The 13,100-nt window shown below is 37.3% G+C and overlaps 1 protein-coding gene across 1 annotated transcript in view; it reads right to left on the minus strand.

Moving 5' to 3' along the window:
* The window catches only part of LOC309415893 (guanine nucleotide-binding protein G(q) subunit alpha-like), a gene marked incomplete at both ends in the record, with an annotated part of 134,335 nt that overhangs the window by 88,323 nt on the left and 32,912 nt on the right, over window positions 1–13,100 (minus strand). The window contains one exon of the mRNA XM_082013571.1: window positions 1,285–1,469. Coding sequence (XP_081869697.1) covers window positions 1,285–1,469 — 185 coding nt within the window. The remainder of the gene's footprint in view (window positions 1–1,284; window positions 1,470–13,100) is intronic.

Raw genomic sequence — 13,100 nt, forward strand, 5'->3', positions numbered from 1 at the left:
ACCCACATCAATACTAGCTTGAGCTGCAGTTTTCTAAACTATTGTGCAAAACTACTGTGCTAAAAATACGTTGTTACTCAAACTTTGAGTTATTCTCTCCAGAGATAGGACTTCCTGATAGGAGATTCAAATTAATAGGAAGTGCCTTTCCTGTGTTTTATAGACTGCTAGGCTAATGAGTTTGTTTTCAAGAGCCTTTAAAAATAAAAGCAGCAGATTAACCAACTGACTGGTGTTCACTGCTTTAACGTGAAGTGACCTTGTATGTAAAGCAGAAGTGTAGTAGACCACAATCTTCTTTAGTCTGGCACAATGCTGTAAGCAAGTTTGGTTTCCCCTGTCCTTCCAAAGGATTTTATACAGGAATTGCCTTGAGACCCTGTCAGTTGGTGGCTTCTATTTCACTCTGCATGTAGCCTCATTAGAAACTGATGGGAACACTTGTGAAGGAGCTGAGCACACAGGTAGACTCCCACTTTCAAGAAAGTTATTTTTATGTAGAGAAAGTGAACATACATAAAGGTCTGGCCATGTGTATACAGCTATGTCAAACCTAATGCCAAACTCCAACTATGTAAGAACACTATATAAATTCGGCACACAATAAGTACAGAGCATATACTCCTTAGAATAATACAAGGAAAAAAATCCTGGTTTACTATTAGGACTTCTAGATAGTAAGGCAAAGTGACAGCCAATACCCATTTTGAAGAAAAAACGATTGCACTTTACAATCAACTAACTTTTCAGGTCAATATGCTATATGATTTACACACAGCAGAAACATGGGAGCCAAAACACTGACATACACATACAAATGCAATTTTCTTTTTAATACTAATTACACATTTGATTTTGATTTGTGAGGGATGAGGGGAAACTAGACAGCTCCAGCACACAGTCGGACTGGGAAGTTCAACAGTCTCTTTTACCGATTAGGACAAGTTTTTCAAATTTTTTCATGTGCACAAAAAATCCCAAGCCGTCACTGAAGAAGGTTAACAATATGGATTTTGACAGACAGGATCCTCCTGACTTCCCACTGCATGAACGCAGTGTCCTGCAAGACACTGGTTATCGCAACATTATGTTCCCAACAAAGTGATGACAATCTGCAATGACTTTGGAAGATGCAAATGGAAAAACGAAGCTTTTCCTGGCAGATGCCCTTTTCTTCTGAACTTTGAGTGTAATTTGCGTGACACAGTTTTTTCAGACCTTCAGTATATTTTCTAAAATAAAAAGAGGAAAAGCTTCAGCTACGGAAATAAAGAAAAATCTCACCTTGTTATGTTCATACTTGTACGGGATTTTGAGGGTATCCATGGCTCTGATCATGGCCTGCATTGCTGTAAATACATTCTGGTACACCAGTTTTGTAAAGCCCCTCTTGTCTTCATCAGAGTAACCTGATCCATGAATGATTCTCATCTGCTTGATGAACGTGCTTTTGCCACTCTCTCCTGTGCCTGCAAGACAAGCAAGAAGCATACACTTTAGCCACTGGACACAAACATGACGTTTTTTGCAAAATGCTGACAGCTTGTTTAGCGCAGGGCTGAACAGTGTGAGGTGGTACTTGCAAGGTAACTACAAGGACCAGTTCAGTGTCAAACGGCAGCATCAGTAGGAATTGAAGTACCACTGAATTAAAACTTGCATTTTGATTTAACAACTAAACTAAAGAGTAAAACAGAACTCCAAATATATATATATATATATATATATATATAAAAAATATATGACCACATACTTTAAAGTCTTCCATCCTTGAAGATATAATTGTCAAAAACATCTAACTTCAGGCAGCTACTATACGACATTTTATCATGAAAATTTGGGAAGTTAAGAAAAAAATTTGTTTTCCTTTGCCAACTTTCAGGACATTATGGTAGGCAGTGTAGAACAAATAGATGTTTGTGTTTGGTTTTGTTTGTTGTTTTGGTCTGGTTTTTTTGTTGTTTGGTTTGTCTTCTGGGGGGTTGTTTTGTTTCATTTTTTTAAATGCAAGTTGTAGTGTTAACAATTACAGCCCTGCAAACATTAACCCCAGAAACATGTGATATCAGTGTCAATTAAAATTTGGCTCATATTCATTAATGGGCAGTTATTCCCTCCTGCCTTTAAATTTGTGTCTTTGTACTAAAAGTAGTTTGATAATGAACATTTCTGACCATCTTAAAGTTAAGATCTGCGTGTTGGAAATTTCACACAGGATAAATCACACAACATTTTTCCTTTGCTCCAGTTCAGTGAGCTCATCCTCTGTGACTAGAAGAGTTTGTCTACATTATTCCTGTATTTGCTTAAAAGGAGGAGTTGAAGTTTAGAATGAGCAGTTGCAGAGCCACATAAACCCTGTGGTTCACACAGCTACTCAGGCCTGCAGGAAACAAAACGCATGCACCAGCGTGCATTGTTCAGCACTGTGCTTTGAGCCTTTCAGCCTGGGCTTTTTTTAATCATTTCTGTAAAGCTTTCATGCCTCATACCACGATACTCGTGTCCCAGGACAAAGGCAGCGTTATGCACCTTAGATAATGTTTTAGGTGTCTTGTCAGAGAAGTATGCTTCACAGCAGTGCAGTGCAAGATTAAAGGGGCAACCCTTAACCACTTCTGAGACAGCTCACACTGCAAAAATCTAAGCTGGAAGTCTCTAAAAGCTTTTGCCTTTACCATGAGCATCATTTTGAAACCTCCAGCCCCATTTCCTGCAAGCATAAAACAAATTTCTAACACAAGTCTTCCTTACACCCACATTCCCAGAAAATCAAGCACAATGTTACATATTGACCAATTTTGATTTCTCTGGGGAGAAAGTGGTTATTATTGTAATGAAGAAGAACATGCTCTGAAGCTGAAAAGTGAGACCAAGTCTGCTTCCACCCTCAGCCTTGAGGGTGATCCTCAGCCTGGCCAGAAGCGCAGCACTACGTGCACAGGCCACCTCTGCAGGACAGCACCTAGCCCACCAGCCAGAACTTGCCCCACACAACCCAACAAATTCATGCTAACCAGACACAAGTCTTTGTGGAAAGGGTGATGTAGTACAGGCTATGCTGAGTCAACGGTATCTGCCTGTCTTCCAGTTCATCAGAATCAGAGATGAGATTTTTACACTTCTGCTATCTACCAGTGGGGAGAAAACAATACTTTCCTTAACACTGTACCAAATTACAAACCTAGACAATACGGAACTATTATATAGTAAAAAACACTTTAGACTACCTTTAAGGCCACCACCATTTTTCTCTTTTTCTGAAACCTATGAAACAGAGTAATGGCTTAAAGTGAAATAAAGTGCCATACCACACATTTTTTTTAGTAATTTTGTAATACTGTCCAGCTTTTCTGCAAGGTATGTCACACATTTAGTACAAAATTCAACATGAACCGATGAAGCACAGAATCATAGATGAGATGCCTATCTCTTTTACTAAAAATTCTGCTTTAATCAATGCATAAGAAATTAATGTCAACCAAACATCTCTGAATCAATGGAATACAAAATGACTTCCCATTCTGGTCCTGACACTTCCCTACACAGGAATCCCGATTCCTTCAAAATCCCCAAATCCAAATTTATCATAGAGATAGGAAGAACATGCTTGTGTTATCTACTCTGTTTCAAAACCTGAAGCTTCTCATTCTTTGAATTTTTTATTGGGAGTGTAGGTAGCAATCGATACCACACATGATAATCACACACAAGAAAACATGGGGCTGAAGCAATAGCAATCTGCATCATGTTAGAGAAGTGGATATTTCAGATTGTTTACACCTTGAAAGTGAGTCTACAAAAACTGCAATATGTAGGAAGACAAAATTAAAATCCAAAGAAGAGTCTAAAACTTCAGTCTGCATCTTATTCAGCATTATGGTTCTGTAATTGGATGGCAGTGTATGAAGACTTTGATAGTCAAAGACCAGTAACAAACTATACTTGGAGATTGAGACCCTCACTCGCTCTATGCATTTTTATGTATTTTTTCATATAGGTATGTATGTGAAAATTATATCATATATACATTTTTCATATAGATATGTATATGAAATACCTATATTGTACATAGATATAAAACATGTATAACTACCCATACATATACGAAAATGGTATACCTCTCTCTATTTGAAGGCCATCTCAAATTTTCCTCAAGTCTGTCCCTTCCCTGGTCAATGCTTAGAACGACCTTCTTGTGCCCGCCCACAGACTAATCTTCTGGTTAAGCCGGCCGCAACAATAAGAACATTTTTAGTCCTCCTTAACTGCATGGAGTGTCACATGAGCAGGAGCAAAGTGTGAAAAGTATCCTGGTGAAAAAGGAAATCATGGAAAATTTCCAGTACAGAATGCACGAAAATAAGATAAAAGAATATGAATGACAGATAGTAATAAAATTTACAGGACTGCCCAAAAATTACCAAGAAGTGAAAATATTTGTTTTCAGCACAATATACAGGAACTCAGAAAAACTTCACATGATAGTTCCTCTTAGATTGTTATGATCAAGGACAGAAAGTAAGTATTTTTACATTGTTGCTGACAAAAAAAAGCATATGAAGAAAATGTCAAGTATGGCTTTTTTGTTTTAAATAGTAGCATCAAATCTTTCTGTAAAAAAGAAAAGCCTTGTTTCTGTTGAAACTGCTTAATAGCGATAAATGCCATTTACAAGCATGTCACTAGATATTTGATCAGATACTTCCCCCCAAACTAAAATAACTGGGAAGAAAACAAGCAATGTTATTTACTATCAGAGAAACAGTGAAAAATTTGGCCTAATGAATTACCAAGGTTAGCTAAGCAAAGCTGCAATCATTACAGGATTATTCCTGCTGGGGAGTGGGATTTAAAGCTATCCCTGGTTACAACACTGAGTCAAACTTAGATTTGACTATTCTTATATATTTTTTGGCTTTTAAAACCCCATGACTGACATTATAAGAAGATCAAGACATTGACTGATACAACACCAGCTGTGCTTTCTACAGCCTCATCCATTACAGAGAAAGTTGAGAAGTACAGCTTGGCAGTATGTGCCTAAAATCCTACCCTATCACCATAATAAACAAGAACAACACTGGCTAATAGGCTGAACAGGTCTCTTGAGTGGGCCTGCTTCACCTGGCGAAAAGAAGCAAGCTTAAAAGCTGATTAAAAACATCTACATGTCCTGAGAGGGTCTGAATACCTTATGGCTTCTGCTAACCACTGCTTCTACCACCATCATCCCAGGAATGTGTCTAGCTGATAATAAGGAGAGAGCAAAGATGAAATGGCAACAGAGACGATCAGCAGAATAGACCAAGTGAGGGAAAAAATACACTGAGGTAGATTTTCTGCTGGCTGCCGTTGCACATTCAAATTAGTCAAGACTTGGATCCATTCTCTGAAGGCAGATGAGTAATATCTTCTCGTCTGTCAGAAGACAGCTGAAGGTCACACAACAAAACAGGATCTCAATAATAATAACAATAACAACAACAACACCCTCCCTCCTCATCTTTTAAAAATAATGACTCCAAAAAAAACCACCAAAAAAACATGATCCTAATACAATCTGTGGGTGGTACTCTGAAGAGAAGTCAATAGTGTAACTGGGGAAAAAAACCCCAAACATGTCCTGATTCAAGCACACAGTATGGTTGGTCATTTGACTTTTTTTATATTTTCTTCCAGATAAAAAAAACAAGCCAACTGATCAATTAAAAGAATTACCTAGCTGCCTTCTAAAAGCAGTGAAGAAATGTGTCAAACAGAGATGAATTCCCATTCCAGTGTGGCATAGAGGATTGTCAAAACTTTTAAGAGCTTAGCATCTTACAAATCTCTGAAGACTTCCCCAAAATATTTTTCTTCAAATGGTAATAGCAACCAATATTGCTGCATCAAGAATTTTACAACCAGTGATCTGAAATTCCCCCCAGTGGTCTTATCTCCAAAAGCAGAACCAGGAAGAAAGCCAGGTTGCTTAAATGCAGCAGTAATCCCTTATGTGCCTGCTTACACACACACATACATATCATGCACAACGTATTGTATTATTACTACTACTCCTGGTGCATATCCTACAAAAATGAAACTACAAAATGTTGAAACACAACAGTCTTTGCCCTGTGAAACTTCTGGAAAAACTTAACACATGGTTATTTTTAAATAGGTAACAATGCAGCTACTGGCAGAGTGGCTTCGAAACATGTGGTGGCTGACAAGGACAACATAGGAGACTAATTTAAAAATAATTCAAGACTAAGCCTAGGCAGACAAACTTTTCTTTCCCATGGGTGTGCAACTCATACCTGTACTTGTTTTTGTATTTCTGTGCATTGTAACTTAAACAAATCTGAAGTATAATATCTTGAGTGGTCAAATATAAGTCTATTTTTAAACTAAAACAAGAAAGATGCCATTCTCTAAGCAAAATCCACACCAACATCTGTTAAGAAAAAAATGCTGCTAAACTATGCCCAACTCTCAAACTTATTCCTAAGTTTGACCTATGAAATGGCAAGGGAAGAAAAGGGTGTGTTTTATTTTTTGACATGTCATATTTAAACTAGATGGAAAAAGACAGTCTTAATATTCAAGGAAAAAAAGAGCCATTGAAATCCAATACCCTCTTAAGTCACCATCTACATATATTTACTAAGAACTGTTAAATCAATAGTATGTATGTTTGCACAAGACTGGCTTGTAGCTTGGGACTCGGTGGCAGAAAGAAGCCCAGAGGAACCTGGAAAGTGAAGATTCGTGGGTCAGAGTGGAGCCAACATACTGCACAGACTGGGCACAACCTGACACTTCTATCTGCTGACCATTTTTCTACTTCCTGTATTACTATACCTACACTGCTTCATCAAACATTTACCTGAAAAAAGCAGCCTGTTATGCACTGTCTCACAGATTTAAAGAAAAGTGGAGAAATGAACCTGATCAAGTATTAAGTAGTAGAGTAACTCCTATGACGAGTAAGAGCTAAAACAGTAATAGAGAGGTGACACATGAAAAGAAAAATATTTGATTTCAACTACAGTTATATTTCACTTGGAAGAGAGTTTTATGTCCTCTCTGCTACTACTAATGCAGCTACAGAGAAGACAAAAAATATGGTTTCTTTTGTTGCCGTTCAGCAGTGGAATGAAGCAGGATCACATTTCTGCTGAAACCGAGTATGGTCCTATATGAAAACATAACAACTGTGCAGAATTCAGGCCTTGGATTGGCCTGGCTTTCTAGATGCCAAAATATCCAAAACGTATTACAGAATGCATGAGATCATCCCAGGAGCTGAAGCAAAGGAGCTAGTCTATCCTACCATTTGGAACAGCGGCTTTCAGACTCGCTGTCGAAGGCCACTGGTGGGAGGGATGCCAGCCTGGTAGAGCGTGCAGCGAAACTCCCTGAGGTGGTGAGGAAGCTCCCCAGCTCACCCCATAACACCTCCGTACAAGTGTCATAGCAGAACTAGATTACCTCTTCTCCACCAAAAGAAGCAGCAGCTAGTGAAATAAGCAGGTGCCTAAACAGCTTTGTCCATCTGATCGAGGTCAAGCACCTACAGACACCTACACAGACAAGTTCCTCATTTTGATGCCTTACAAATGGTTCCTTACTTCTACAGCCTTGACCATGATCTCTGTCAACTGTGGCCACAACTAACGAGTTGTCCAAGAGCTTCAAGCTGGTACAGCTATTGCCTAGGACTCCTTTCTAATTGAGGACTCCTAGTACTCTGTGCAACTCTTTTTCCATTGCTTAAAAAATATTGTCTCCATGACATATTGTATCTCTGTATCATAAAGATACTTAAGTACCAACTTATACCTCCAACAATTTTAAACAATTATAAATTAATTTTTGGAATTGACCATTTTCACTGTGGTCATAAAAACTGAGGTGTAACACCAAAGGCTTTACATGACAATTACTTCAGACACAGGAGTAGAATTGATATGAGAAAATACTAGGATCCCTGACAATGAATATAGTAGGCATATCTGTATTTTCCATAAAATGAACAGTACTGCTGTAGTAACTTCCTTCTGTGATTATCAAACTCTTAACATTAATAGATTACACCTCACAAGAGTCACTTGATTCTAGGAATCATTTTCGATGGTGTTTCAGTTAGACTAATAGAAAAGGCTGTGGAACAGGAAAGCATCTGAAGTTTCAAGCATGACAACAAAACAAGACAGAAAGGGAGCTAAGTTCTCCTGATGTCTGTTTGTACACCAATATCACAGGGTTTTGTATTTACATTAATAACTGAATGGAACAACTACAAAAAGCTAAGGTAGGAGAGAACTTGAGTGATTTAACAAAGCACAGGTTTAAATTAAAAGACACTAATAAATAGCCTGTGAGAAGTGTACACACTGTTCTGTTGCCAAGTGTTTACTCCACTGACAGAATCTCTTTAATTTAAAATAGCTACATACTCATCTTCTTAATTATTTTCTTCACAATCTACATCTGCATACTCCACTTGCTTTCAAAAAAGGAAGCATAAAATCATTTTGCCAGTCACTAGATTACCTTCTCTGCATCATTTTAGTGATTTATAAACATTTAGTTAGGATAACTATCAATACTCTATGAAGAAAAACAAAGTATCATTTCATGAATGACTCATGTAACAACAAAACAGAGCCTGGCAAGATAAGTGAAAGGACAGGTAGAATTTTATGAATACAGTTCAGGAAGTGGAGAATTTCATCAAATAAGTAATATGAAACACCTACATCAATCTAGCATCAATTGTTTCAAGAGTAGTCATGAATGTCTTAAATGTTTATAAAAAACTAAGCAAGTGTTATCCATTACAAAACACTAGCATATTTTCCTTACCTAAACTAGACTATAATAACTGTAACAACTATTTTTATCTAAGAATGATTTTTTTCCTCTGGATTATCATATTCATAAATATCACATTGTACCAACGAACTTCTCCATAGCAGAGTATAGGATCCACATTCTCTCCCTTCCTTAAAAAGGGAAAGAAAACCTCCCACTATATAGACCGTCAGTCTGAATGCTTTCTAAAGCAGAGAAATCTTCTTCCAAATTTAATCTGGTCATGTTTCAGCAGCTACTAAACTTTGCTTGTCACTATAGTGCAGCTACTAAACTCAGAAATAAAACTAATATTCATCCTCATTGTAAGAGTGACACAATTAAAACAGCCCAAGTGACTGCTACAATAAAGCCTAAGTAAGACATTGAATTTCTGGCAATTGAGAAGGTAGAATTAAAATGTAAAATTCAAGTTGATGTTCTGCAGCTTCTTAAATGAGTATTAATTTAAGCTTTTTACTGAAACAGAACCTCTCAAAATCCTTTACAAGAAATCTAGTTAATCAAATATAGCTTTGTGCCAGATAATCAAAACCACACTGTACTACTATGCAGCCAGGAACAACCCGCTACTGGAAGTCAGAGTCTTCCCCTCTCCACCTTCAATTCTGAAAAAAACAAAAAAACACAAACCCAAAAAAACCCCAGCAAAACACACACCCCCCAAAAAAACCCGACCCAACAAAGCGTAACAACCTCATTACCTTTTCAAGCTATAATCAGATAATTTCCACAATTCTAGAGCTGTCTTCTTATGGTTTGGCTATAATTCAGAGGCAAGAAAGTGAGAGAAGAGATAAATTGGCTTTTATCAGCCAACCTCCTTTTTACAGAGGAAAACTAAACTTCTCAAGATTTTAGAGAGCTTTGTATATGGGTTCAGTGGAGGACAAGAGCCTACCCTGTGTGATCTTCTCCTCCCTCCTCTTGAAAGGAGGCTGTGCTTAGCCTTCCATTTTATATGGTTTGGAGCAACTTCAACAAATTCTGCCTGAAGAGCTCATCTGTGCAGAAAAAATGCCACAAACGAAGTTTCACCCTCAAAAAGATTTTCTTTATGCTACTCACAACTCCACCTGACAGCAAACTGTTGGAAGTCCGTCCACTGAATGCTGTTCTTCCACAGAAAAAGTATGAACAGAACCAAAGTGGACACCAGCATTAGCAAAAGATGGTACGATGCAAATTATTACCTTCCTTGCACAAAGGAAAGGCCCAATCTGTCTTTAGCCACTTGTGCATAATTGATTTCAAATGGGTTTTTATACCAACATCTGAGGGCAGAATACAGCGCTGGAAAGAAGACTCACTTAAGTAGACTCCAAGGGACAAATGAGTCAAGAGTTGATCACTGTTGTCAAAGGTGCTTGGTTTTCACCTCAGCAACAAGCCTGATATAAAAATCCCAGTAGATAAACCAATATCCTCTTCTCCCAACATTTTATTTTCTCTTATTATTTTAATATATATCTTCTTTGAGCAGATCAGTATCTTATACAACTACCTATAAGTCAGCATGTATGTTTTTTGTAAGCTATTTATTAATAGAAAATGGTAGTAATATGCTGACCACCACCTGATTTCCTGTTAAAACTAACTTACCTACTACTTGGACAAAGATCAGGATTGGAGTTAAACCTCTTAACTTTCTTTTACAGTCCACCCATTGTCCTCCACCTGTGCACATAAATTGGACTGAAAATGTTGGGGCACGGCAATGGACCATATAACCCTACATGTCTTGGAAGTCTCTGGGAGTTAATTTCAGTATAAGACTCTAGTTTCCCGCATTGCGGGATAAGGCTTGCGTTGGCTCTAAACTTTATTAAGGAAGATGGTTATATAAAACATAGGAGAAAAGGAAATACTCTTGCCATTAAGTAAGCCTATCTAATAAAAGGTTTTAAAATAAAGTTGGGGAAAAAAAATGCAACCATGAGGAAAAAAAAATTCTACAAGTTGGTTAACACTCAATAGTTGGTTAACAGTATCTCAAATAAGATTTTCTTAAAGGAAGGGTGGAGAAAAAAATCACCATGTGATTGACTTAAGGCTTATTACAATACAATGTTATGTTATCAAAAGCCTTGAAGACGTTTTGATGGTAAATAATTTAGGTATTATCAATGTATTATAAAAATCTGTAATTAGATATTTTAATAGCATTGCATCTTCTACTGTTACATACATTTGTAAAATGAAACAACAGCATCAACTCTTCAAGATGATGTTTCAGAATGCTTTGAGTACTTCATATCAGGAAGCTCATTGTTTAAATTCCTTTCAAGTCTCTTTCATTTTCTGTTACTCAGAGGGATTATGAACAGACAGACATTAATTCCTATTCCGAGGAACTCGGAGAGACACCATTTCAGGGACAGCATAAGCCACTTTTCTTTGATTAATCAAAAGCAAGGACAAACACTGTTAGCATTCAGAATCATAACATTTTTCCTTTATTTTTACCATGGGAGGGAGTAAAATACCTACATCTTAAGTGATCTTCATGTCTAAGACAGAGCAACAGAGTTGTTTGTTGTTCCTTCCTCCCTCCCCCTGCCCCTACCCCACTCTCCCCACCCCCCGCCAGACTAACATTCTTCTCAAATTAAATTGCCATCATTAAAACTGGAAAAGGAGAATCTGGATCGCTTGACATTTTCTGTTCTCAAACACAATTATCATGTACAAAAACATATCTACAAAATGATAGCTGTATTTATCATGCACACAAAGCCCTTACACTTTGCATGTTCTGCTTTCATGAGGTGTAGTTAGAATTTCAGTGATCTATTTTCAAATTTATATTTTAAAGTAGTACCTTCTCAGAGAGTATACCTGATGTCCATTAAATGCCAATAAAAACCAGTATGTTATGTAATTCGTTAATTTTTAACACTATGTTAACAACAACTAAGTACAAAACCATGAAAACACACTTTCCAAAGGTTTTTTTAAATAATATTTAGCCTAGTTTATGTTTCTGAGCTCTATTTTGAGAGTCTGACATAAACTTTTGACCTACCATTCATACAAAATGGCTTGATCCAGGACCTGAAAGGATACAGAAGTGTGTTTTGTTTCTTAGAATGTGAAAACACTTCAATATTAATTGTTTTGCTATACCAAAACTAGTCTAAATGTGTTGTTACTAAAAACGGAAGTCATAGGAATATTAGCACTTCTGTTATGATGAAATACTTATGTCAAGCAGCATTTGTGACATTACTAAGTATCCTTATCTTACATCAAAGACTAAGAACAGCAAGTGCTTCTTAGTGTTTTGGTACATTTTTTTCTCAAAAATGGTTGGCCACTGCTTCCAGAAAAGATACTCGCTCAAATATCTGGGCTTTAGCCTAGATAGCATGGATCACTCCGTCTGGGGGAAAAAACCCTCAAAATGAATGAACAAAAAAATCCCTTCAGTTTACAGCCTTCTTGTATGTCCCTCATTCATGCCAAAGAAAGATTCCTATGTATTTAGATGATTAAAAAAATAAAAAAGAAGAGCAGATCATGCTGTTTCTTCTAACAGATGAAGAGTTAATAATATTTTAACTACAAAGCTATTCCAGGTCTCACTGTGTTAGGTTATGTACTGCGGGGAAAGACACTCAGGCTGTCCCCTCAGCCTCTTCTGCTCATGATTTGTTGCTGTTCATGCTTCAGAGCATGTTCTATGACCTCTGCACCAAGCTGTTTCTGAACATGTAATTAGACAAGAGTCAACTTACTAGTATTATTGTCCATTATTAGATTACGTTAGAAACATAAAGGAACTATATATATATCATACGTCAGTATGCAGACACCTGTTGGACAGTTTCCCTGGTCCATTCACTCAGCCAGCACTAGGCCTGAGACAGAAGGATGCTTTCAAACGTCCAATATAGCCTGAACACTAAGATGATAAAGTAATTTTTGCTTCAGTTCAACTACAAACAAGCAAGCCCAAACAAAGTGAGGGAGGAATCTGCCACAGTAATGCATGATTTTTAAAATAATTTACCTTACAAGATGTATTGCACATTGTGTATCTTCCCTCATTTCCAAAGAAAACCCATCTTGAGAGCACCATAAAGGCAATACTGTCTTATTGGCGTCAGCTAAACATGAAGTCTTACAGTAAATATTTTCGTCTCATATTTAACCCTTTTCCCTCACGACAGTGTGAAGTGGACGCCTCCACACTCCTCCTCCTCTCCTCCAGAGACACTGAAGAGGTGGTGGCAATC

Source organism: Phaethon aethereus (assembly GCF_964289735.1).
Source record: "Phaethon aethereus genome assembly, chromosome: Z".
Taxonomy (NCBI): Eukaryota; Metazoa; Chordata; class Aves; order Phaethontiformes; family Phaethontidae; genus Phaethon; species Phaethon aethereus.